General features: G+C 41.8%; 1 protein-coding gene across 7 annotated transcripts in view; it reads right to left on the reverse strand.

Annotated features, from left to right (window-relative positions):
• usp6nl (USP6 N-terminal like) overlaps window positions 1-27,956 on the reverse strand; it is a 104,767-nt gene that overhangs the window by 9,864 nt on the left and 66,947 nt on the right. For 5 of the 7 annotated variants that reach the window (XM_014410995.3, XM_076875443.1, XM_076875442.1 and 2 more), the window contains 7 exons: window positions 17,307-17,386; window positions 15,160-15,199; window positions 12,853-12,933; window positions 4,787-4,894; window positions 2,583-2,692; window positions 1,878-1,926; window positions 235-355 (listed from right to left, as the gene is read on the reverse strand). In XM_014410995.3, coding sequence (XP_014266481.3) covers window positions 235-355; window positions 1,878-1,926; window positions 2,583-2,692; window positions 4,787-4,894; window positions 12,853-12,933; window positions 15,160-15,199; window positions 17,307-17,386 — 589 coding nt within the window. Of the gene's footprint in view, window positions 1-234; window positions 356-1,877; window positions 1,927-2,582; window positions 2,693-4,786; window positions 4,895-12,852; window positions 12,934-15,159; window positions 15,200-17,306; window positions 17,387-25,240; window positions 25,345-25,470; window positions 25,660-27,956 lie in introns of those variants that run through there. The other 2 variants (XM_076875445.1, XM_076875444.1) reach the window with 2 other exon arrangements.

Genomic DNA, 27,956 nt, shown 5'->3' on the forward strand with positions numbered 1-27,956 from the left:
GGTCTGCACATCATGTGCAAGAAACTTCCTCTTTTTCTTTTCTTCTGCACATTCAGTTACAGTTCTTGTTTAGTTTAACCATTAGTGGAGTGGCTGTACATTCCAGCTTCTGTGTCAGGAAGCTTTACTTGGCGATGAACATGAGAACAAAAGAGTTGAAAGAGAAGTATATAAATACGACCACAGGCTGCACTTTGAGAACCCTGAGCCTTCAGAAACAGGTGCGCACGTTACCGTGCATGGCGTGCTTCTGCCCAGACAGCAGTTTGACGAGAGCCCAGAAGGCGTCCTCTTCATTCATGTAGATCAGCAGCAGAGCTGTGATCTGACTCATGCCCTGGCAGTAGCCCACCTCCTGCAAACACACATCAATCAGCTGAGGGGAAACAACAACGGAGCCATTCTTTGCTTTACTTTTGTAAACTTGGCTTAACTTAATTTACATACAGTTCCTTTATTTGAGGTGAAACACTGAGATAGTTTATAGTGAGATAATTATTAAAGGATATACAAACTTTGATAAAGTAATATCTGTAAGTGCAGATAAGTCATCTCCATCCATTATAGAAATACTTTGGTGACCTAACAATAAATCTGTAGTTCAGCATTTTTCAGCCCTGCTTCATTATTATTACACACAAACTAACACCACTGTTATCACCATTAGACATATATTATTTTATTATGTTGAATCGAATGGCAAACTGTGGGTGTCAGGGTTCACTGTGATATTGTGATACTGGGACACTTGGAATGGTTTTCATTTTTCCTTTAAACATTGCCCAATTATACATTTCATATCTGACATCTATATGTCGTCTACCTCTGAAATATGAGGGATCAAAAGTGTTGGAGAAAAAACTCTTAGCTTAGTTCACCTCTGTGTGTTTCAGGAGGTTGTAACTCTGAAAGAATTCACAGCACGAAGGTAAAACTGGAAAAGTTACTGTACTTCTTCTTCTTCCCTACTTCAGGGATGACAGTGAGTTGATAAAGTTGAATAATAATCAAGAATTATCTTTTTAAAGGAAGACTATTTTAAACATCAGCGGGAAATGATTTCAACATTGCAGTAGGGTAAATTTAATGTGAACTTTGAAGGCGACGTCGATGTCAAAATCAAACTTTACTAACTTAATATTGTTTTTACCCCAATAATCTCACTAGACTACAGTTTTCACTCCAGGTACTACACAAGTATTACCATTTATTGTTATTAGGTTAGTAGTTTAGTAGGTTACCTACTGTTAATAAATGGTTTTATCTTTTTAGTACTTTTATTAAAAAAGAAATGATTGTTGTTACTTCTTTTGGTAATATCAAGCTATTTACTTAATTAGTGTTTCACATTGTTAATAGACTATTACAGTTTTATTATTAAAGCCAGACCAATTTTTAAGACTGACACTGAAACTTGGTAATTTAAAAATCAAATATATCAGCTGATATATATTTATTTTCTCCTGAAACATTTGTAACCTGCAGTTTAAAAATAATCGTTTCATTGTCGCTCACACTCGCCCCGAGTCTACTCGGATTAGCTGCTTGTTGTATTTGTGGCTCCAAACAGGGGAAGTTGCAGAGTGCCCTCTGGTGGACAAACTATGCAACACTGGCTGAAGGGTTTTTCTCTTGTTTCTTGTTTACTTTTTACATTTCTATATATCAGCCAATATAAATGCAGTTATATCAGCAAGTACTTCATATGAGCCCCACTGACATACCAGGTTTTACCTAGCTGTAATAAAAAGTGTTACCAATATTGCTACAATAACAAAATATTAGATTGGTGCCTTCGTGTGCACCTTTATTGTCTTCAGTGAAAATGTTACAACTCAAAGTCTTCAGGACGCTAAAAGCGAGCTTGGATGACTCACCGTGTTGTACATGGAATAGGCTGTGAGGACATGGAAGAGTGCCTGCTGCCTGAAAGCACAAACAAACCACAGTTCATACAAAAACTTTAATAAACACACTTCAGTGGCGTCTTTGGCTTCAAGTTAAGATGGATGCATGTGGCCTGGAGCTGCACACCAGCCTTGATGCTGAGTTGTGTCGCTGCAAAGCATGAATGCACTTCCAAATATCAGAAAAGCAGTGTGAAAAGGCAAAACGGCGTTAACGGGTACAGGTCTTTCCTCAGAGTCACGCAACAAAGCGGAAGGCAGAGCAGAAAGGGGACGTGAGATCTCTCACTTCCACACTGGAGAAGCCGCCTTCTCCTCGCAGAGAGTGAAAATGCATGCATATCTGCAGATGATTACTGACTCCCGTTGTGTTTGTGCTCTTGTTACTTTTACTGAGATTACGTGTCAAATAGCGAGAGCTGTCATTGTTCTTGGGCTTTGTGACAGTGAAGTGAAGGCTCGTTGTATCTTCCCCCATGCAGGCACATTTATGTACAAGGTTATGTAAATTGAATTACTCAGGAACTGAAAGGCTCCTTAAAAGGCACACAGGAAACTTTTAAGCTCAAAAATGCAAAGCTGCTTTAAATAAGCAACACAACCAACATTGCTGCAGCTGTGTGCAATGAACTTGCAGATGGTTGCTTGGATGTAGTAAAATGTGAAAGTACCCACTTGACATCATAGCGATGCATGAACATGATGTGGTCCCTGTAGGTTCGGTTCACATCCAGGTCGATCTGCCGGATGTCGGGGGATATTCCTCTGGCTCTGGCCTTCAGTTTCTGAAAACAGCCACAAAACAAAGAATGAATTCAAGCAGAAGTGCCATTTAGTACTAAATAGCAGGCATCTGTGTCCACAGAGTTTGTGGGTCCACCTTGCTGATCGAGCTTTCGAAGCCTCAGCTGATAACTTGGCACCCAACCCTCACTTCTGGCTTTAAAAAATAATAAACACTAGCGCTGAGGCTTCAAAATGCACAGTAGGGTCATATTATGATATCACTGCTATAGAAACGTCTTGCAAGAAAACTGTGCCAGCTGAAGGTGAAAAAACTCACTTGTTTCCCCACTTGAGGTGACCCCCCCCCCCCCAAAACCCAAACAAACAAACAAACAAACAAAATGGTCAAGTAGAACCAGACTACAACAGAGGAGAAGCTAGCAGCAGGTAATGTGTGACCTAAAGGAAAACAAGCATCTCAGAGCGTGGCTGGATCACTCCATAGTTGCACTCTGTGTTACAGGAAGAGCAAATAGTGGATGGAAATTAATGCTAAGATTACAGGGTGATGAAGGAGGGCTCTACGCAGCTGGTTAAAAGAGAACAGATAAAACATCCCATGTACTAAATATTTTTCACTTTTTTTACACGACAATATTGTTTCAGGGTGAAGCAGCAGACTTAGGTGTGAGCGATGGATGAGAGCGAGGCTGCTGCCTTAGGCTACGTCCACACGTACCCGGGTATTTTTGAAAACGCAGATTTTTATATGCGTTTGCACCTTTCGTCCACACGTAAACGGCGTTTTCGGTCACTGAAAACGGAGATTTTTTTAAAAACTCCTGCCAGGGTGGATAATTTTGAAAACTCCCTTTTTGCGTTTATGTGTGGACGCAGCGTCAAAGGTGTGCCCATTTTTTGACGTCACACTGTGCGCCAGGTTATTGTTTCGGGGAATATTAATTTCTACAATGGCGGACTTAGACAAAATACCATTACTGTTAATTTTACTCTCTGCAGTGTTTAAATATATACATACATATATATACATACAGTTACTGTCCCTCCACACATAGGACTCAGTTCTGCTTCTATGCGCCATCTTTGTTTACTCTTTCCCACCCAGGCTGACTTCTGATTGGCCAACATTTCTACACGGATAGGAATATAGCACCACCTGCTGCTTTGGCATGTTCCTAGCAGCGTTTTCCTTCGTTTTTGGCTTTTACGTGTGGACAGGATTTTTTTTTTTTTTTTTAAAAAACAAAACGAAAAATCTCCGTTTTCAAAAAAAAAACCCCGTGTACGTGTGGACGTAGCCTTATTTTCAATAATGCTCTTCTTCTAGAATAATTACCTGATTTAGATGTTATGCAACCCCAGGCTTTAGTGGAGTTTGGTTAATTGGTGTAGGTGTGAATGGTCTCTGTGCGTTTGACCTGCTACAGATTGGTGACCTGTCCTGTTCTAAAGCATGTTTTACCTTCACGATCTTGAATGAAATGATCTAAATTGGTAAAATGAATAAAACCTCTAAACTTAATCTTAAATATTTATTCTGTTGATTTTTTTGCATAGATTATTGCAACTTTCCTTGATATCATTTTTTCTTACTGACAGTATGTAATGCTAACTACAGACAACAAAGTTTGGGTAATAAATGTTTAAAAAAAACAAACCAAACACGACTAAATTACACCTCCTGAAATCTGATGGATTATTGTGGACAGAGCTGCCCTGCTCACAGGGGAGAAATCTTCTCTTTTTCACTTTATATTTTCCACATCATTTAGTGCATGTGGCCTAACTCATAATTAGACCACTTCCCAGCCAATGAAGGCAGTGATATATTGATCTTGCTAGCTAAACTTTCTAATGCGATCCAAACTTTATGCAGCAGTGGTGAAAAAACCCCAAAAAGATCTTTACCGTGTGCCGGAGCAGGTCGTGCAGCTTTGCACAAACACGATTAAACTTCCAAAGCTGCTGCTTGGCCACAATAACTCTGAAGCTCAGTGAAATCAAATAAAGCCGAGGTGTTCGTCAGCTCGCTTATGAATCTTTATGAGGCTCACGTTTTGATGAACGCTGCAGACATTTTATAAACTTGAGCCTGAGAGACAGTGTTTAGCTGAGAGTTCCTAGAGTGATACCTCATAGAAGTCCTTCTTCTCCTCCTTTATTTTGGGTATATCGAGCAGCAGACACCACACCTCCCCTCGGAGCTGCAGGGGGATTCCCTTGTAGATCCTCCTGAGCAGCTGGAAGGAAACAAATAGCAGGAGGTCATCGTTAGCAACCTTCAAAAAGGAACTTTAACCTCAGACAATCACTCCACATTTAGGCCATCAGAAGGGCCGTGCAAGGTTTAGTCCAACAAAACATTAAATGTGAAGACAGGATGAATGTGGTGGTTCTTTCTTTTCCTCTGCATATTCAGCATAAGGCGATAAGCTCACAAAGCCTCATCTGTGACTTTAACAGGTGTCACCGTGCTCTTAGGATCATGGCCTCAATCTCTTGTGAAGCACTTCAGCTGCAGATCTCTGGTTAAAAATATTAGTCTAATAAAGTGTGAAGTCTTGTTCTGGGAGCCTTTCACATTCACTCTAATTTCTGGATTATTGAAACTCAGTTTTCATCTCCTCTGCCTTCACTTAGTCCAGAAGTCACTCTCATAGATCTCAGCAGTGAGGTTCAGGCTATAATGACAGCACTCATGTTCTGATTAGGAGGCATAATACTGTAAAATCCACAGCAGACTTACTGTGAGCTCGATTATATGTAACTGGTATGAACCACAAATCAGTTTGATGTCAAACTTGTTATAACAACAACAAAAAACAATTACAAGAACTGCTCTACCCACAATCCTAAAACTGAAACAGCGCCCCTGATTGGTGGAGATTGTGGTTACCATGGAAACCTTTAAGCACAAAGCTTTAGAAACATTGAGAGTGACAATCACAGCCAGGAACAAAGTGCTGTAGCATACTGACACACACCCCACAAAAACCTGTCAAATAAACTATTATCCAACACTGACAGCAAAAAGGATTCAGCTCAATGATTGTGCAAAGTCTTTGCAATGCATCATGGGACGAGTAGTTTCTTCACTGTTAAAACTAATAATGTAACGTTTGTATTTTTGACTTTTTGTGTTGTGTTTTTTTTTTTATCCAGTTAAAATCTTTTTATGGTCCTGACTCAGCCTGTAGCTGGTTTCAATGTTAGTTCATATCAGCATTTTCTAAAACATCAACAGAGTACATACAGAGGAAATTCACTTCCATTAAATTATGGTGATTTGAAGGATCTAATTAGCTTTTTTCTTTACTTTCATCTTAAGTTATTTTTAGTTTATTCAACTATACTGCAAAAATGTAACTATGGCAACACATTTTCTTTGTACTTTTATGTTGACAATGTTGTTTTAATCCTCGTTTTTAAAGGTCTAGTTTGTTTAATACCTAGTTTGTTTTTATTGATGTATTTCTTGTTTTTAGCTTTAGTAAAAAAAGCCTTTTAACGTCCGTGCTCTTAGCTAAGCTGGCTCATTTTTAATTGTCCTCTATCTCACAGCTGGCTACAGACGAATAGCTGGACTGTAAACACACACACACACACACACACACACACAAAACGTCAGCCAAGAAGAACGTCTGAAATGATCCATCCACAATTAATACTTTGCTGTGTGTGACTGGATTAAGTTTTAAAAGTCTGCTTAATTAAAAGCTTCAGAGGAAGAAGATGAGGGCTAAACTCTTTTTGGGCGCTATTAAAAAGACGAGAGCCTCGTTCAAAACGGGAGACGCCTGGACCCGGTACATGTGCTAGCCTGTGGCTGGGATGAGTAAAAGAGGTCATTAAACCACTGACACTCCACCAAATGAAATACACGACCAAACTGAGTAAAATTCCACATTTCTCTGACTTTGAATGTCATTGGGAACATTTTTAATAATCCAAATACACCAAACAAGGATATGTTCCGCATTATAACTTAAACAGGAAGTTGCACTGCATAAACTAGTGATTTAAACAAACACACGGACAGGAAACACCAAGTTGCATGGCCGTAGCTGCAGTCCACTGACATGTAACTGGGGCATCTGGCAGCTGCCAAAAATTACACAGAATACAGAAACCTTCCCTCATCTTGTCAAAGCTGTCAGACAAACACAAACAGTGCGTGCCTGAATGTACGCTGCACCCTCCCTGAGAGAAAGCAAAGGGCTTTGGAAGGTGAACCACGACCATCTGGCTGGATGCACACGGAGACTGCGGGCAGTGAGAAGTCTAGATAGAATAGACTGCTATGCATGCAGAACAGTCCAGAGTAATCCAGTGTCGACAAAGAGATGGGAAATCAGTCAGACTCCAGCTGAGGGAGATTAAGTCTTAAAAGGCAAACTGCTGGAACAGCAAAGCTAATCGCAGCAGTGAATTCTCCGTCTCCACCTATTAAAACCCAGCCAGCCGTGTGCGTGTGCACAGGTGACTGACAGCGGAGGCAAACCCTCGCACGCCCACACTGATGACTTGTGTCTATCCGCCATGTTGCAGTGAGGTTGTGTGTTTAACCTCTTCATATTTTTCTAATATTGTAGTTTTATCTTAATGTGACAAATCCATATTTGTGATTGGTCAGATGCTGACTTAGATGTTGATGCTGAGGGAAGGAACCCTGGACCCCGTCCCTCTCCTGAGGGCGGCTCTTCCGAAAATAAAAGCTGTGCTGGAAGCTGATTGGAACAAAAACATCAATAGTTAAACTTCTAGTGAGGGCTAAAACATTTAACTTGTTTTAGTCTACACAGATCTCAAATAATTAAAGCAAAGCATTCTGCAGAGTACAAAATATTGCAGCAAAAGTGTTTATTTACATTTTATTTCTGAATCTGAACCTGTTTTTGTTGCTTTACAAGAAACACAGACGCAGAGGGAGTCGGGCCGGATTTACATGTACGAGCTGAGAGTAAATCAGGAGCCATAAATCAGACCCCATCTGTAACCTCGCGTCACATGAGTGTGATGCACTGATGTGTGTGTGTCTGTGTGTGTGCAGCTGGTGTGTTTTCACATTTAAAGGTCTGAGTGGTGTGTGTGTGTAAGATCTGAGAATTAATGACATTTAGTTGGGTGTGTGTGAAGTGTCCAAAGCCTCCACTCCATCAGCCTCCTACCCACCACACTTGGGACTCGCTTGTTTCTAGTGCAACAGCCTTGTAATTAGGTTCTGATGAGCGAGTCAATGAGCGCATCTGTTACACTAATCATCCTCCGAGCACGAGTGTGTCTGTGTGCCTACATGTGTGTCAACATTTACATTGAAAGTGTGCTGTTCACGCTTTGGTTTGCGCTCATCTTCTGCACAGACAGAACTCGCTGTGTGCATGGATTTAAAATATGGAAGGAAAACATTGGGGGTGCTTAAAAATAAGACCTTAATTGGTATTAAAATGTCTTAAAATCCTCCCTTTAAAGTCTTAAAAATGACAAATCTCTCACATTGTAACCAGACTCTGAATCTGCACACTTTTACCTGCATTACATTTAGTTATGACTTATTTAGTTTTGGTTAATTTAAAGCTGGACTTGAGCCTCCTTACACTAAACAAGTTCTTCCAGCAGAGTTAAAAACATGCTGAAGTTGAGATAAATTAAGAACAAAATTCTATTTTTCTTTTTGCTACAACTACAAATAATGAGCTGCACATTATTGTGGCTTCAATTTATGGATCTGTGCTGGCAGTGTTTTTCCCTCTGAAGCTAAAGAGGTCATTGCTGCAGAGTACAGCCTGCAGCAGTGACGGCCTGTATCAAAAACTGGCGTTTCTTCTCCAAGTTGTTAAAAATGTGTCGTTTGACACGGACGCCTTAACCCAGCTGGTTATGATAACAGTAAAACAGGTCTCATCACAGAGTGACAGAGTTTGTATGAGATCAGCAGTTGGATTGGGATGGTGTGGGATCTGTTGTGGTGGAGAGCTGAGCATAACAGTGAAGCTGTCGATTTACTGGTCAGGCTACGTTTGCACCCGCACCTGTGGTCCCGAGCTCTGAGTAGTGACTGAAAGACTGAGATTGAAGGAATGGTTGGGCTCTTCCTTAGCTAGAGGGTGAGCAGCTCGGTTATTCGTGAGGGACTTGGAGTAGAGCTGCTTCCCCTCCACATTAAAAGGATTCAGTTTAGGTGGCTCAGGCATCTGAACAGGATGCCTCCTGGACGCGGCATTTCGTTGGAGAGGCATTTCGGGCATGTCATACCAGGAGGAGGCCTGGGGCAGAGTCAGGACTCGCTGAAAAGATTATCTCTCGCCTGTTTGGGAAAAACTTCTTGCCATCCCAGATGAGCAAGAGGTGGCTGACGTGAAGGAAGTCTGGGCTGCCTCCACAATCCAAGTCAAGATGAGCGGTAGGAAAAAGATAACTATATGGTCTCAGCACACAAAAGAACACTTTTAAGTGCACTCAAGAGTAACTTCAAAATGTACAGGGTAAATGTTGTGAAGAGGCATACTGTAACTCTAACCGAGTTAAAGTATGTGTGTGAGAATGCATTGCTTGTGCTATGTACTGCACTACAGCAGCCTGGACAGCAGTGAGCTTTTCAAGACTTGTTGGCAATGATGGAAACTGAGAATGATTTTTACAACACATTTGCCAAACATTTTAACTTTTAATACTGCTTTAAAAGTTGTAATATGAGGCGGGCTCCATTTTAAGGGAAGGGATAGTTCAGTAGGTAGAGTGGTCGCCCCGTGATCAGAAGGTCGGGGGTTCGAATCCACTCAACGGCTACCCTAAGGTACCCCTGAGCAAGGTGCCGTCCCTACACACTGCTCCACGGGCGCCTGCTTAGTGGCTGCCCACTGCTTCTCTGAGTGAATGGGTCAAATGCAGAGAAAAACAAGTAATTTCCCCACGGGGATCAATAAAGTATCCATTATTATTATTATTTTAAAGTGCAATCAAAATGGGCCTGCCAGCACCAGTGTGTGCAAAGAAATTTTATACCTAAAAATCCTGTTGGCAGTTTGAAATATACCAAATTTAATTAGCATGGATCCACCTCAGAGGCTGTTTGCCTTCCTGAGTTTTCGGGTCATAAGCTGCTACTTTTTCCCCACACTGTGAACACTGTGGCTTATACTGATGTGCGGCTAATGCTAATGCATATTTTTTTTCATGCAGCCAAAAACATTTTGCCTGGTAACAGTAGACCAATAAAATTGTTATGTAGTATATATACGGTATATATTTTTACCGGCTGTTAAGAGACGCTGTAATGTTGTTTGTGCACTGTTCCGTAAAAAACCACAAGCAACGTATGTGTGTTACTGATACGTACGTATACTTAAAGGTAGCCGTGTTACAGGCGCTGTTCCAGGAAAAAAAGCATTTGCAGTATGTATTTTTGTATGTTACCATATCGTTTATGTTACCTTGTTTATGTTACCTTACAGATTAAATTAAATGTTAAAAATCCTCACGTGTAGTATTTCTGTGTAAATATCTCATATTATGAGGCTTAAAATCCGGTGCGGCGGATTTTGTACAAAGTACAAAATTGATTTTCTTTCTAAAATTAGAGCATGCGGCTTTTAATCAGGTGCGCTCTGTAGTCCGGGAATTACAGTAATTGGCTTCACATTTAACACCGGCTCCTTGATGGAGCCTCTTTGTGTGGACCCACACCTGAGTGACTGCTGTTGGATATTAATAAAGTCTCCCAGCTGCCGAACGAAGCCATCATATTAGCTGTTTTACAATTCCTCATCATATTCCCAAACACAACCACAAACATCCTCAAGATTCCACTTCCACCACAGCTTTTCTGAAGAACACCACTTCCTGTGGTGACCAAGCAGTTACTGTGAAGTACTGGACTGGGGCACAGCTATAGTCTTAGAAGCCAAGATTTCAGAACATTTGCTGCGGTATAATTACTATAATGCTAAACACGATAACCGTAAGGAGGATTGGTCTTGTGTGGCTGGTGGGGGTGGCTCAAGGGGAGCTTATGACTGTCTTACATCTGCTCTCATACTTTCAAACTGCGGGCTAAATGTTCTCACAGCAGTTGGCAAGTATGGAAATAAAATAAGAGGTATATTGAGCGTGACCCGTTTCCTCGCCGAGCTGACGGCACGCTGCTGACTGACAAAGGCAAAAGAAATATCCCTGAAGCTGAGATGAAGAAAGAAAGGGTGGAAGAGGGAAGCGGAGGAGGCGATGTTGAGTGATGTGATGGATCGAGCTAAATGTTCTCTCTGCGTCCTTGGCTGTAACTCGACTTGAAAATGGCTTTGAAATAAAAGGGAGGCAAAACCAAAAAAGAAGCAGAAGGAGAGTAAAAAAAAGGAGCCTAAGAGCGCTCTTAGTGCCAGCAGTGAGTGCATTTCAAAGGACCAACACACCTCAGTAATCCCTGCTGATATTTAAGGGTGGATTTGATGTGTGTTACTTTATCATTCGTGGTCATTTTGAAGCTGCAAAGAAGACTGTTTTTATATTTAAAGATGAAATGACCGAGTGCAGTAAAGCAGCCTGTTGGTTTCTAATGTGGAAAACTCTGGACCTTGCTGTATTAAAGAGGACATAGTATGTTTACTTTTATTTTCTACAAATATACAGTTACAATGGTGAATGTTTATGTTAAATAAAGCAATTTTTTCATTCTGATCAGAAAACTCACAAAAACCTTTTACACCGACCATAAATTATCTAAAAAGAACGCAGATTTTCAGAAGGAGGTTTTACTGAATTCCTCTCACCATATGTTGGCCAAAAAGGTCTCTTAGAAATATTAAAAGAACAAACCTGACTTTTATCAGAACGGGGCTCAAGATCTTTCTGGGAAAGTCCAGACCCTAAACAGTCTAACACATGGACGCAGCCACTCTCCTTGGCTTCAGACGTCTGTAGTGCAACACAAAGACAAATTCCCAGTGCACAAACCTGTGAATGCTCCTCATCTACTCAGAGAAGTTTGGACTCTTCAACTGTAAACCCCTGAAACTACTCGGTCACAGCCAACAATGAAGTTCAGGTCAGTTTGAAACCAAAGCTGATGCTTGCCCTTTGGACAAGTCGAAGACGAAATCGCAAAGTAAGAGTTTAGAAGGACACGTCTTTGGAAGGGTCTAAAAACAGCTGCACTGGAAGCCGTCTGAACTAGCGAATAAGAGCACAACTCGCCCCAAAGGGCTTTATTAACAATACGGTGAAATCAGCCTGCATTTATAACAACATGGTGATTATCTGACCTTTGACCTATGACCTTGAAGAATTACATACTAAAATGCTGTATTTTACAATCTTTAATCATATCATTGGAGCAGATCTGGCTGAAAACTCTGGCTTCTACAGGCTGTAAAAACTTGAGATTTCTAGTTTTTCCACGTCTGGTCTGACTTTGAACTTGATGTCGACCCGATTTTCACCATAATTAAATCAGCCTGAGCTGTTCTTGCTACCATGACACAAATTTGAACAAGATATCTTGAAAACTGACTAGACTGCCAACAAACAGACAGACAAACAAACAGACCCTATTACATACTCCCGCCCTGTTTAAATGCTGCTTAACTGTGCAGTCCCTCACATTAAGTGTTTTATTCTTCTCAAGAACATTTGGGGATCCATTAAAATGTAAAATGGTCAGACGAACAATAGTGATGACTGATCGTCTACTAGACGAGCCGTACGCGTCCCTAGTTTTGATGTGCAGAAGAAGATGAGTTTAACCGACAGACAATTTAAATCAGGATTTCATTTTATTTATTTACTCATTCATATTTTTTTAAATGCCAGAACTTTTTGATCATGTCACGTATGACTGATTTAACTTTGCAGGTTTTAAATCCAGCCTCAGATGCTTCAATAGAAGCCTTCAGCCCATCGACTGCAGCTCAGTGTTTGTGCAGCTGTAGCAGAGGGCGAGTGCCTGCCAATCATCTCTTGCGACACCGTCTAGCGGCTGGCGAATCGATGGCCCCCGCGGACACGCACTACTATTAAAGCAGCTATTAATAGCAAAGTAACAATCTCAGAAGCCACATTGTGCTCATGTTCTACACGTGTCAGGCTAGAACTGCATCAATTAAGGCCAATTTATGGTCTTTGCATCTGTGTTCAGGACAGCTGTGGACAGCAGGGTGCCACACGCTCCTGCTCATAATGAAATCAGTGCTGTCAAAAGGAGAATCACCTTCTCACTGTTCTTGTATTTATCCCAGTTCTTCAGCATCTTCAGCCATTTGGTGGTCCTCTCCACCTCTGTGTGTTTTTGCTGCAGAAACAAGAATGAAAACATTAATAAGTTTCCCCTGCAGCTGCACTCGGGTCCACTGGGAACCACAGTGAGAAGAGAACAACATGCAGGTCATTATTTTGTATGTTCAAAGGCGTTTGGAGCTGTTCAGATGCTCTAATTAAAGCCTTCTACAGATGCTGGTTTGTCTTGTTCGACTTTTGCACATTTCATGAACACAAGCATTCGTGAAAGAACCAGTTTTTACATCAAAACAAAGCATATTTATCATTTAAAATCAGAATTTCAGTAAGTTTTGTTCTCACAGCTTTGGGATTAGAAATTGGGCTTTTACTATACCAAATAAGTCACTTGTTTGTTTAAGTGTTTTATTCATTTCATTTTGATAAATTTGTTTTTCTTCAGTATGGCATTTTGAAATTAAAAACTACATTTTTCCCTGTAGTTGCATAGAAAACTGCGTTCTATTTGACTGTACGTCCAACACCTCAGAGTATCCTTATGTAACAAAGAACATGAGGATACTCTGAGGTGTTGGACGTGACTAGAAAGAGTTTCTATTTTTAGGCAAACACTAAAGGAACAAATATACAGTATATACGATATACTGAAACAGCTGACAGGGACTACATGTTAACTGCGTCTGGTGTGAGCAGAGGAACTGATTTTAAAGAATAAAAAACCCAAGGCTGGTACACTCCTTTGTTTTCTTGAACAACACTGAGGACGAAGGATGAAGATTATTGCTCTGGTTTAGTGGTGTGCTGAGTGGGAATTTTTCAGAGACTGAGGAATCTGTTTGGAAGCTGGCTTTGTTTTAATTGTTGGTAAAATTATGGATGGAGTTTCCTTCCCCTTGAACCTGCAGACAGGTGACATGCTAAAGTAAAAAGCTGAGCATGTGGCCCCTGTAGTGAGGGGCTCTGATTTTTTCTTGCCATGGATCCTCTCATCTCAGCCTATTAACATTTCCAGGTTTTTAATTAATAAAGTTCTACCAAAGCTGCTGGCATTGTTAGAAGAAAAGGTGCCCAATGGCATTACCAACACAGTTTTTATCTCTCCAAACTCGTCATTTTGTTGTACTTCATGCCAAACCAAATCTTCTCCAGTGGGATGTAAACCAGAGTCTACTGGCAGTCAAACCAAAAAGTTCCCTCCAAATTTCCCTCCTAACGCAGACTGTACGTTTCTAAATTCGGCATATTCCTGGAAATTAATTTACTCCTCATTTAAATGTTAGGAAAAAATCTAATATCTAAAAGGCAGAAAAATTGAGTCTAGTCTAATGGCAATACAAACAATGTGTGTTTAGGAGCTGTATGAAACCACTGATCACGATCTTGGGATTTGAAACTATGGTTAAATGGTTAACTCTGGTTAAATGAATGATGCTGACGGGCAGCTGTAGGTCTTGCAGGCTTGCGTCCACACGCCTGTGCAGAACGCATTTACGCATCGTTCTGCTCAAGCGCTTTTACAGCAGTTCGCTCTGACGCAGCAGATGAATGCATGAACCATGCAGCTTGCATTCTGCCTCACTTGTTAACCGGGAGAGGAAGGCCCGGCCGTCTGCCGGGGTCACATCCAAACATCTTTGAACCAACAGGTAACTGCTCATCTGCACTAAGATACAAATAATACGTCGAGTCACTGCGCTAATCTGGGACTCTTGTCTCTTGGGTATCTGCAGGTAGCATTTCATGAATTACACAACACTGTTTGTAATCTCTGAGCAGGGGTGTGAAACAAGGCCCAGGGACCCATGTCAACCAGATGAACACCAACTGGGAGATTCTGGTTGATCAAGCAGCTTTCTCTACACCCAACACCAACTGAGGGAATATCTTTTGGGAGAATAATGTTCATCCGTCAGATCGAATTCAACAGACTTTGAGATCATTGCCAAGGTGGCCCGGCACCTTACTAACCCATGTGTAGGTTTCCCATTTTTATTAGGATCGACCCAGATCTTTCTTTTTTTTTTTAACCTCTGGGCCAGTCACGCAACACTAAGCAAGAACTACAACAAAGGGTTTCCTGTGTCCCGTGCTTCAATCTCAAACCAAACCGGTCTATCTTATTATATTCTCAGGGTTTTAATGCAGGGGAAGTGAAAGCAGGAACATGAAATGTAATTTTCTGATTTGCGTAGCTGAGAAATAGCTCTTTTTTTATTATAAAAATGCCCCAAAGCTGCACAGATGGATTTGTTTAAAAACAACGAGAAGCAACACCTCTCACCTTTTCCTCCACCGAGTCGTAGGATGGAAGTTCAGTCTCACTAAAGAAAGGAGAGGAAAGCAGAAGAAATTAGTAAGGAAAACAGCTGGAGGAATGAGATCTTAAGCCTCTTAACCTCCAAGTTTTTAGTTATGAATCATAGTTGATATATTTTCCTTCCAGAAAATACTTTCTTTTAAAGAGTTCATCTCACTCCCTGACTGTTATCAGTAGGATGGAACATCACATATGTCAGTGGTCACACAAACAGGAAATAACAGATTGGACATTCCTTAATCTTGTGTCTGTTTATCAGAAGTTAGTCACTGGAGAATAATCTGGTTTCAGCTCCTGTTGAAACCACTCTTACCATGCCTCGACCCCTTGGTCACTTCTGCTCAGAGTCTGATTTCGAATTATGCAGGAGCTTCCAGTTCAGCCGTATATCTGCTTTACTTTGTGAGGAAAGGATGACACCTCGCCCATCGTTGCCTCAATTTGGTTTACATTGTAAGGTAATGACCCGACAATAATACAGAAAAATCCCCAACAATCACACAATCCCCTATGAGCGTGCAGTTGGCGACAGTGGGAAGGAAAAAAATGCATGAACCAATATCTACTAAAACCTTTACTTTTAAACCAGCATTAACCCAGTATTAACCAGGACAACTATTTATCATTTCTACATGTACAGACTAATAGCCCTGTATGGTGGCTTCCATTCTAACCACGTCTTTTAGAGATCTAACCAATGCAGAACAGTTAGTGGCTGAAAATGTTACAGCTAGCACTGTTAAAGACAAGCTACATAAGATTAAACCTAATGCTATGCTTCTCTAGCTAGTTTACCAGATGCAATTTCCTTGCTGTCTGGACCAGTCGCCAACTATTTTGGTTCTTTCATCAAATATTATCTGACCTTTGAAATCATTTAAAAAAATCCACCACATTTGCTGTATTGTTTATAGGAAAGGCAGTCCACTAAATCACGACCCATAGGTTGTGTAAACAGTTCATTACAGCCCATAGTAACATTTCATCATGACACGGTTCATAGTAGTTATGAACAGAGCAAACGATGAGGTGAGATGAGAAGTCTGACAGGCCAAGGTATGGATATATATATGGATATGGGGCGACCGTGGCTCAGGGGGTTGGGAAGCGTATCTGTAACCGGAAGGTCGCCGGTTCGATCCCCGGGCTCTCTGTCCTGGTCGTTGTGTCCTTGGGCAAGACACTTTAACCTACTTGCCTACTGGTGTTGGCCAGAGGGGCCGATGGCGCGATATGGCAGCCTCGCTTCTGTCAGTCTGCCCCAGGGCAGCTGTGGCTACAACCGTAGCTGCCTCCACCAGTGTGTGAATGTGAGAGTGAATGAATAGTGGCATTGTAAAGCACTTTGGGTGCCTTGAAAAGCGCTATATCAATCCAAACCATTATTATATGGTGACAAATCACAGACTTAAACAGTCTGCTGTTTGCTTCCTGCTTTAATGCGATAGTTGGCTTATTTTTTATTAAACCATGACTACATAACATCTACACATACAGTTCGTGCTTCAGATTGACTCTGAACATGACACCAGCATTTATACTTTACTGAAGTAACCCAACTTTTGGAAAAAGAGCCTTGGGAGATCTAGTCTTGTTCTGGTGGTTCTGCCCACACAGATTCTATAACCTTAAAACTACTCAGAGGTCACGCTGTTTTCTCCAGCGCCAACTGTCTGCCCAATTCAAAACACTTCATTTTCGTTTTCTCCTGCCCAGTCAGTGACCTTGACCTTAGCATACTCCTGTCCCGGTTTTAACCAATCGTATAACCCCGAAGTTTCTTTACTCCAGCACCCTCCTCCTCCTCCTATCTCTCGTTGGATCGTACCACTCTATCCTCACACTGATGCTCTGTGATTGTGGCCAACCAAGCTGTTTCCTGCCTGCATGTGCCAGCCTATATATAAAACACTCTAGCACAGTGGTGTTTAAGAGCCTCACAGCCTCTGACCAGCCCGGCTCAAGCCACAGACACACTCATCTCTCAGCAACACCCGTCTGGACAGCTGCTGCTCGCTTTCTTTCTCCCTTCAGCGTGGTAGACTGGGCTTTGAAGTTTACTAATGTAGTTATTAGGCCTGATTATAGGCTGTATGTGTGCAAGAGCTTACTGGACGAAGCCAAAGCGGTCGACAACTTTGTACAGACGGAAGTTACTGTCCTCCCAGGGGTCCACGGGGGCGTCTTTTCCCTGGAACAAAGAAGAGAGAAAGGGGGAAAAATTCAGATTGGTGAATTTCTAAATTGGCCATCAAAAATCAAGATGACCTTTGACCTTCTGAGGATGCCCCGTTTCTGAGGATTTTGTGATTCTTTATAGAAAAAACAATAAAGCAGTTAATCTGCAAAGTAACTGGTATCCTAATTTGTTTGACTGATGCCTGCTGTTCAGTGAAATAAACTGAACACTGGCTTCTGATGGAGCTCCAAATTACATGCCACCCACGTTCTTCAGGGGGAGAGGATAGTGTTTTGATTGGCTGCTAGATTACATGTGGGGGCTTCGACTCTGGCGCCCTTGAGAAAGTGCGTCGGTGTGAGTGTGTGTTTGTGTGTGACCAGCGATTAACAGGTGTGAAATGAACAGCCAGACGTCCACCTGCGTCACCATCTGACTCGAGGCGTCCTAAAAACCACTCGACCGTCAGTGAAATAGGAAACCCAGAGGCAGAGTGTGTGAGGAAGTGTTATAAAGAGAATATCAGAGAGACAATGTGTGAGAAAAATGAGTGATGGAAGCACAAAAAGGTCAGAAAATAAAGGTACAAATGTCCGAAATGTTGGATATTTTGTTGATTTGAGGCGGGATGAAGCGGCCTTTGTTGATCTGCACACAAGCTTCCTTCTTCCGAACCATCTCTTTGAAACTGTTAAAGCTGTTTTACATTCACAGTGAGATAAAGGATTGGCTCAGCCAAATACATCATTCATCTCAGCTTAGCAAATCTTAGCAATGACCTCAAATCCAGGAGAACTACGACCATAAATACTAAACAGTACGCTAGTCCCCACTGATGCTGAGAAAACTTTCTTCCAAGTTTGCTTCAACTTCATGTATGTATGAAGGACCAACGTTTTTTTCTGATTTCACTACATACATTCTAGTTCTGATCTGGCTTTTACTCAATTTTATCACAAAATCTGAATCATGCACACCGATCAGGGATAACATTATGACCACGACCTAATATTAACCCATCGAGGCATGGACTCTCCAAAGACCCCTGAAGGTGTGGCGTGGAATCTGACAGCACATCCCACAGATGCTCGACTGGATTGAGAACTGGGCAGTCTGGAGGCAAAGTCAAAACCATTCCTGCTGAAAGAGGCCACAGCCATCAGGGAGTACCGGTCCATGAAACGGTGTAAATGCTCTGCAAAAGTGCTCAGGTTGGTGGTATGTGTCAAAGTAACATCCACATGGTGGGAAACCTGCTTCTAACAGCAACTTTGAGGACTAAGTTTAGTTCCTTACAAATATATCCCACCCACTAACAGGTGCCTCAATGAAGGGGGTACTCAGTGATAGTCACTTCACCTGTCACTGATCAAAATGTTAAGACCAATAAACCAAGAAGGATTAAAGGAGGAGGAGCTAAAACAGCTTGCTTTGGACAATGGCTGAGCTGAGGAAAAGAATCTCCAGCATAAGATAAACAAGGATTATTTTGGACTTTGAATCATGCAAAGCTTCTCTACTAGAGTCCAACAAGAAAGGAGTGCTTTTATGGGAAATATCTACGATACAAACTTAAACACCTGACTTTTGTCAGACATTTCAGCCTAAAGTGATTTTCTTTTGAAGAGCTGAGTGTAGTAGAGCTCTTTCTGTGCCTCTGTGCTGTTCAGCAAGCAAGCGCCCAGCAATGTGAAAGACAAAAAAAGTAATAAACATTACGTTTGCTTCCAACTTCATTTTATTGAGTCTACATGTTAAATATGTTTGTTGCTAAAAAGCTAGAGGCCAAAACTTATTTCAGAACGGGAGTATGCAAAACAATTTTTTGAGCTGTCAGCTGCTCAAACGACAGGAAAACAGGAATCAGAAAAGTTGGTTTATTATTTTAACCAAATTGACCTAGAGTACGCTTGGGGAGTGTGATCGTGTGTACAGCGTCTCTTTATGTCTGTCTCCACGTTGGTTGAGTGTGGAGTAAGTGCATATGAGAGCATGAGGGTGGGAATGGATGTTTGTATATGTGTGTGCCTGTATTTCTGTGTCTATATGTCAGGTTGGGTGTCAGGCGCCACCTCTCTGGGGACACCTCAGGCCCTCCAAGGTTTGGAGGCCTATCTCCCCCTACCACCACTTCCCCTGCCAGTGGCGGACCCCCTCAGACATCGGTGCGTTGGTGGTTCTTTGTGTCCGGGGATGGGCGTCCAGGTACACACCGGCTCACTCCTTGGCGGCCGCTTATCGGGGCCTGGAGCCTGGGGCTCGCTCGGGCCACTTCGGAGGTGGGGTGCCCCCGGCCTCTCGGCCTGGGGCTCGGTCACTCAGGCACGGCTGGCTGCCGGCAGAGCTCATGGGCGCTTCACTGCAACTCCCCCTGGCTTCTGCTCCACGGCTGCTGAGTGAGCCCTCATCTGGGACTCTCCTCAGCTCTTTCTGGGACAGTGGCGCGGCTGCCCCTCTGTTGGTCTTCCTTGGTCTCTTGTGTTCTGGGGGCCTCTGGATGTCTGGAGTTTTGATCTCCTCCATACCTGCTTCATGCCCTGGAGGACGGGGCTGTGGCCCCCCCACACCCTCTAGCAGATTATTACATGAAGGAACCTTTTAAAAAACAAAAAACAAACGCGTCCATGCTCACAGGTGTACACACGGGTGATCACACCCACAAACTACACCCTTTTTGGCTCCTACCTCAAAGCACACTGTGTTCTGTTGATCTTATGTGCTGCACAATAATGTTTAACATTTAGTATTTACTGTCATATTCCCATATATCATTGTGATGCTGTTTATTCTATTACTCTTGTTCTCTTCTGCTTGTTTTCTTTTTTCTTTCTCAGCAGGTGATCCAGGTGATTGATATATGCTTTTTTTTTTTTTTTTTTTTCCCCTGCTCATTCTGTTGGTTTTTGTCTTTTGCCCTTCTCCCCCGTCCCTCTTCTCAGCTGTTTCTCTTTCCCTCTTTCTTTCCCCCAGTCAAGTCTGTCCTGTATTCAGTAAGTGAAAATAAAATAAACAATAAAAGGTGAATCAAATAGACCATTACAGCAAGGCTGGGATGGTCAATTTGGTAAAGTAAATCCGTTGGGCATCTTTCTTTGCCTTTAGACAACAATTCTGATGGCAAAAGAGCCAAACGGGACAGGCAAAAAATAAATAAATAAAAAATAAAAAAAATAAAACCAAATTGACCTTTTGGCTCTATAAAATATTTTCAATAAAATGCAATATATATATATATATATATATATATATATATATTAGGGGTGCAACGATACAAAATTCACGGTTCGATATTTTTTCGATACAAAAAAATGTTCATGCCTTTTTAATTTGTCATTTATTAAATTTATAAATATATATTTTAACTCAAAGGTGTAGTTTTTAAATTTAATGTTGCTGAAACAACAAAAGAATAAAAAAAGATATAGAAATCTATCTGATCAAGGAATCACTCTTCTTTGGAAAAGAGAGTTTATTACAGAGAAATGGCTCTTTCCAAAATAAAAGCTATACTATACGCTTCTTCTGGGCTATATTCTCAGCAGCATATTAAACATATCAGGTCCCCATAAGGAGAATTATGTGCTAACGGCTGTCTAAATGACTCGGGTAAAGTTTGTAGCATGCGTGCTTGTTGTTTTTGTCTTTGCACTAGGATGATGTCGGCGTAAATGTGCAGTCATATTCGTTGTGTTCCCACTAGTGCTGTCAGCGTTAATCTCGTTAAAACGTTAACGCCAAATCTCCGGACGGCGCCAACACGTTAACAAGCTAACTGCGCTAATGCACTAGTTCCCACCAATTGAGCATTGCGTGGCACATCCGACATACTGTTTTACTTTTGTCTATGACGCGCTTACCATCAGGGTCATACGTCACATGAAAACCAAGATAGTTCCAAACGCCAGATCTGAATGAGGGTGAGAGAGGTTCAATTTCGGGTAGTTGAGGCAGTTGCCATGTTGCAACAAGCTTAGCTTCTGTCTTGCTAACTTGTGCTGCGCTCAGTGGATCTGCACTCGACAGTGCAGCCTAGGCGGAGTAGTCGAACGCAGATCCACTGAGCGCTCAACACAGACAGCATCGTCAGAAGAAAAGTTGATAAAATAAATAAATACATTTTTATATTGTTCGATACATATGCGTACCGAACCGAAAGCACTGTATCGAACGGTTCAATATCGATACGAGTATTATTGCACCCCTAATGTATATATATATATATAGAGAGAGAGTTATGAATAAAGCATTTTTCTGCTGCAAAATAAGAACCATTTCACCATCAGCTTACACTTCTGCTGCCTGTATGCAAATTACAGTACATGTACCGCTGCTGTTTGTCAGTACAACAGTCTACGTTTACTGACTAAGCTTCTGATTGTAACAGAACTCTATTATAGATCTCTATTGTCATGCCCCTCTCTCTTACGTCTCTGGTGCTAAAGCCTGTTGGAGGTTGCCAAATGCTTTGCGAAGCCCTGAGAAGGCTGTGAGTGGTTAACAGGTCGGCCTGACATCCAGATGTCGAGGTGAAATATTTCAAAAATCGTCTCCTCCCTCTGCTCCCACCCAGTTTTTGCACCGCTCCCTCAGCACAAACAGAAACTCACCCTTGAAATAGATAAGTCAAACATTGAGGAGCGCCTCAGGGGAATCAGAAGATCTCTGTGTGTCGTTCTCCCCCCTCGCTCTGTGAGTATCCACAGAGTCGCAAACTCTACATCATCATCATTTCTGTGTCAGTTTCAGGGTGAAATTAAATCAGGTTCGTAATTTCACCTCTGACCGTTCAGCTGCCTGCCTGTTCTGAGACACCTTCGCCGTCTCATTTATATCTCCTTGTGAGAACTTGACTTACTTTCTCAAACTGTTTGAATAAAATTCATGCTCCAGAGAACACAACTGTTAAATTTAAAAAAAAAGGAAATATTGAGATTTTTTCTGTCATATAAACCTATATATTTACGGAAAAAATAAATACATTTTAAGACATTTTATTAGCATTTGGCTGATTGGATTGTTGGGCACTGATTTCATAAATATCAAACCAGGGAAGGACTTTAACGCCAATTATCCATCCATCCACCCTCTCCCCAGTGTTCCCTGCAGCATCCTCCCAATGGGACATGCCCAAAACACCTCAGCTGGCTCTTCTCGAGACCAATCCAGCTCCAAGTCCCTTCCAAATCCGACCCCCTCGCCCACAATCTTGTTCTTGGCTAACACCCAAAATTATTAGTGAAGCTTGAGGGTCACACAGATTTTTCTTGAACAAAACTGAAATGTGGTGAGTGAAGAAAACTTATGAGAGACCTGGGGAAAAAAACCGAGTTATGCAGCCACCCAACATAAAAAATAGGCTCCATCCTTCTGCAATCAGCAGCAGCAGTCAGGCCTGAGCAGATGTGTCATTTGGAAACAAAATCAGTCATTTCTGCACATTCCACAAAGACAAAAGTCATATTTAATAACCACAAATTTACACCAGGTGACGTGAGACGACAAGTGTTTGTGGCCAGCGTGATAACAGACTCTATTAAACTCCTCCCATCCCCAACAGTGACAATGACACTGATTTAGCTCCGATTGTGCCTCATTCTGCCACACACACACACACGCACACACACACGCGCGCACACACCTCCATCATCTCCGCTCTCCATGGTCTCTTCACTCTTAATGAGGCAGCCTTATTATGCAGCCTGCTGGACTAAATTAAAAAGGCTAATTTACAAACCGAGCATGGTGGGCTGGTCCAACTGATAGCGCCGTGCTTGGTAGCAGAGGTGTCACTCAGGACGGGAACGCGTACATACAGTCCAACCACAAGAGAACTGAGGATTTTGAGTAAAAGCAACATTTCTTCAGCGATATTTAACATACTTCATACTGATTCATAAAAGTCTGACATGTTTCTGGACATTGTTAGATAATATGCTGCAGCGCATGTTTTTTTTAAGTCTCTGTGAAAAAACAAGCAGCATGGGGACATATCGGAGCTTTCAGTGGGCTTTTTTATGAGGGGAAAGGACAGAGAACCCACTGACAGGTGACATGACTTAGGTGACGTACCTGTCAGAAGTGTTGGATATAACAGGCAGGAAGTGAACAGTCTGTTCCTTAACTTCATGTGTTGGAAGCTGAGGGTGACTGAGTGACTTTGACATAATTCAAATTGTGATGCTTGGGTTTAGACTCGACCCATGCAGCTCTAAACAAGCAAAGGCTGGTTTCATAAAGACATAACACTGTTAAAAAGCTTTCAGAAATCCCGCCTTCTTCATATTTTGTTAGAAAAATGGGAAATTGGTGCATTGATTTATTCAAATGTGTATAAACACCAGTGTTGGGTAAGTTACTTTAAAATAGTAACTTAGTTACATTACTAGTTACTTCTCTCAAAAGTAACTCAGTTACTTCAAGTTACTCGTTACTTTCAAAGTAACTAGTTACTAGGGAAAGTAACTTTGGTTTTACTCAGAATTCTCTTGTTAATGTGTTTCTTCCATAACTTTTCCAGTCTTCTAGCTTGCTTACTTGCCACAAGTGCACTGTGCCACCTACCAATAGAAAGGAAAAGATAATGTGCATATTTCCACGAGAGAAATCCCACGCCTGGACCGTCGTTGACTGCTGCCATGATTCTAGCCTACGTCACAGAGTCATGTGCGCCTTTTACATCCAACACAAAAACTGCAGTCGTGGTGCTTTCGATTGTACTCAGAACTCAGAAATTCTGCCTTCTGAATAGGAAGATGTAGGTAACACCAGACTGCAGATGAGCTGCATACATGGCTGGACTGGGACAGAAAATTGGCCCGGACATTTTGACTAGAGACTGGCCCACCATTATAGGAAAAATCATAAAGCCTTTGAATGAAAATAAACACTGTTGTGACAGTGATGTACACTGTTTTGATGGTATATATGCATCAATCTATCAATCGTTTGTTGTAAGATTCAGATAATTATTTTTTAAAAGCTAGACATTTTAAATGAGAATAAGAAAGAAAAGTATTTCTTTGTGCCCACATCTCCCTGTTAATGCCCTACATGCCCCCCTGGCCACACTTTGCTAGATCCGCACCTGCACAGTTACCAGCTGTCAGCTACCTAAAAAAGGATCCTGGGGTTATTTGTCTCTCAGAAACAGTTCATAACTTCCCTTCAACTCATTCATGTCACCTAAAAGGTAAACCTGTTTCTCCATCACAGCTCTGATGATCCAGTAAGGACATCTCCTGGTTTCATCTTCATGTTTCCCTCTCACCACATCTCCAAACCGACATCATGACCAGCAGCTTTTTTTACAGCTGTGGCTCCAGCAAACATCAGCTGATACTAGAAATTAATATTAAATAAATTCTAACAACAGCTGATCAAGCTTAAACGTGCTGCTGTTGTTTAGCGCAACATCCGCTGGTTTCCTCTTTCGGCGCAAAGTGAGCGATAAACAAACAAGAGAGCCGATCAGCTGATCATTGATCATTTTTCATGATTGAAGTAGAAACAGGAGAGGGAGGTGGGAGAATGAGAGGAGAAGAGGCAGCTGTGCAGCAAAGACACAGAATAACTCCAGCTTTGTGCCTTTTCCATTGTAGCTGAATTACGGGACAAACTGTTCCTTTTCACCTCAATAAGAAACGCGTAATATTTTCTCTGAATACCAGACGGGACGGTTGGCAACTCTAATAACTTATGAACAAAATAAAGTTCAACATCATTAACTTCATAGCACCACCCAGCTGTATAGAAACTCCGTCATGCTAGCTAGCACGCAGTACGGAAAAAGTCAGAATAACGAAAATAAACTCCACCTAAACTTGGTTCATATCTGACCCAGAGAGACTGCAGGTCATAACTTCTTACCTGAAGTTCAGTTCACACTTGGACCGGTGTTCCAGATCTACTGGCGTTTAGATCAACTGGCGTTGGTCGAACAGATGTGTGGCAGTCTTGCGTTTCAGGAGCTGCTACCGACAAACCAGCAAAAAAACGCCAAATGTGTCATCTGTGACACTTGTGAGGTTATGTCAAACACACTCCGTCAGTCTTGATGCTGTTGAACAACAAAATGTTTAAAAATGTGGCGAGTTTACCTGGTGATATCCTCATGCGCGACGCGATCGCGAAAACAGCAAACAAGTAACACCACGCCGTTGTTGTTCACAGGACAGCAAGAGTAAACGATCGGGAGACTCTTGTCGTTATCGTTCCCCTCGCACGGTTTATTTCTCCGAATTCAGCGTTTTTGCTTCACAACTACAGCGAGCTGTTTACTTTGTGCACTAACATGGACTCGAGTCAACCAGCGCCACCTCTGGCCAAGTGCCACAGCCTACAGCCAGATCAACCTGTGACACACATCTGCACCACGTTTGAATTCGTGTCATGCACATTTGTACCTTTCAATTGTGTCTGTTTGTGCGTCATGCAAATAAACCTTTGGAAAGAATGAAATGATATCATGTATTTATTATCAGCCTACATTTGTACAAAATGCCAAATGACATACACATAAGAATCACCATCCTGATATCAATACTTTTGCCCATACGAAAAATGTCGTGAACACACTAATATTTCACCAGTGTTGTAACATCACATGTCGTTAGCATAGTCTGCCTGTGTCTTCCCTCTGCAAACAAACATGTTAGAGTTGGTTGTGATATACAGTCTGCATAAGTGTGGTCAATCTAATAAACATTTATAAGGAGATGGCAGTTACTGTGAATGTACAGCAGTTACACAGTGATTAGTAATAAACAGTCAGACAATGACCCTGACAACCTCATTCAATCTTGCAGATTGCACCTTCTGTGGAAAGTGGTACCACACAGTGTGTGTGGACTTCCCCTGTGCAGAAGGCGACTACAAATGTTGTGGGTGCTAAATAAACAGAAACAAATGATCCCTGTTGTCTTTGCTTACCGATTGTTTTTAGTGTTGACAATCCACATTGCTGGCATTGCATCTTTCAACATGTTTGTGGGTAGATTTGGATGTACCAGGGGTAAGTGCAGACACTCAGCCTCTACTCAATGTGATCATAGCAGCAGGTGCAGATGTGTCACAAGTTAATCTAGTAGTGGCCTATGGTCATGTGTTAGTGGTGGGAACAGTCATATCCACTCACTCTCACTGGCTGTTTATCACTAATCACTGTGTAACTGCTGTGAATTCACAGTAACTGCCGTCTCCTTACAAATCTTCATTAGATTAACCACACTTATACAGACTGTATATAACTCCAGCCATGTTGATGAATTGCCTATATTGGCTGGAAATATTCATTTTCAGGGAAAAGACACAGACAGACGATGCTTACAGGATGTGATGTGACAACACTAATGAAATATTGATGTGTCATATTTGTCCAAGGTGTATTTCATTGTTATGGAAAAAGAGAATATTAAAATCATGATGACCAATTGGAGTGGTGATTTCTATGACTTTGTGTATATAATTTGGAATTTTGTACAAATGTAGGCTGATAATAAATACATGATATCATTTCATTCTTTCCAAAGGTTTATTTGCATGACGCACAAACACACAATTGAAAGGTACAAATGTGCATGACACGAATTCAAACGTGGTGCAGATGTGTGTCACAGGTTGATCTGGCTGTAGGCTGTGGCACTTGGCCAGAGGTGGCGCTGGTTGACTCGACTCCATGTTAGTGCACAAAGTAAACAGCTCGCTGTAGTTGTGAAGCAAAAACGCTGAATTCGGAGAAATAAACCGTGCGAGGGGAACGATAACGACAAGAGTCTCCCGATCGTTTACTCTTGCTGTCCTGTGAACAACAACGGCGTGGTGTTACTTGTTTGCTGTTTTCGCGATCGCGTCGCGCATGAGGATATCACCAGGTAAACTCGCCACATTTTTAAACATTTTGTTGTTCAACAGCATCAAGACTGACGGAGTGTGTTTGAGACAACCTCACAAGTGTCACAGATGACACATTTGGCTTTTTTTTGCTGGTTTGTCGGTAGCAGCTCCTGAAACGCAAGACTGACACACATCTGTTCGACCAACGCCAGTTGATCTAAACGCCAGTAGATCTGGAACACCGGCGGCCGCCTCGGGTCTCTTTTCCTTCTGCGTCCCTTTTCCTTCATCCACCTGCTGGCCTCCACCACTTGCTAATGTTACTGAATCTGTGGAAGCTCCGCGATAGCCACCACACGAAGTAACGAGTAACGACCCTATCTAAATCCCAGTAACGAGTAACGCGTTCCTGATTTTGGCATAATAACTAGTTACCGTGCTCGTTACCACAATAATAACGTAGTTACTGTAACGCGTTAGTCCCAACACTGATAAACACACAGGGAGACACAACACACTGATGACTGATATGTTCCAGGTTTGCTCTTCCTGCATTGGCGGCGTGTTTGGAGTCATGCTGAAAAATGAGGCCATTCATAATCATACGATCATTTGTAATCCACTTGTCCTGTTTCTGAAATTCTTTAAGGACACACTGCACACCAAACACAGACATGTCAGGTTTTCAGCTAATAATTCTTTGGGAACTACTTTATTCCCAAAGAACTTTGTTATTCCTGTGTTTAATCCA

This window comes from Maylandia zebra, linkage group LG17 (assembly GCF_041146795.1).
Source record: "Maylandia zebra isolate NMK-2024a linkage group LG17, Mzebra_GT3a, whole genome shotgun sequence".
Taxonomy (NCBI): domain Eukaryota; kingdom Metazoa; phylum Chordata; class Actinopteri; order Cichliformes; family Cichlidae; genus Maylandia; species Maylandia zebra.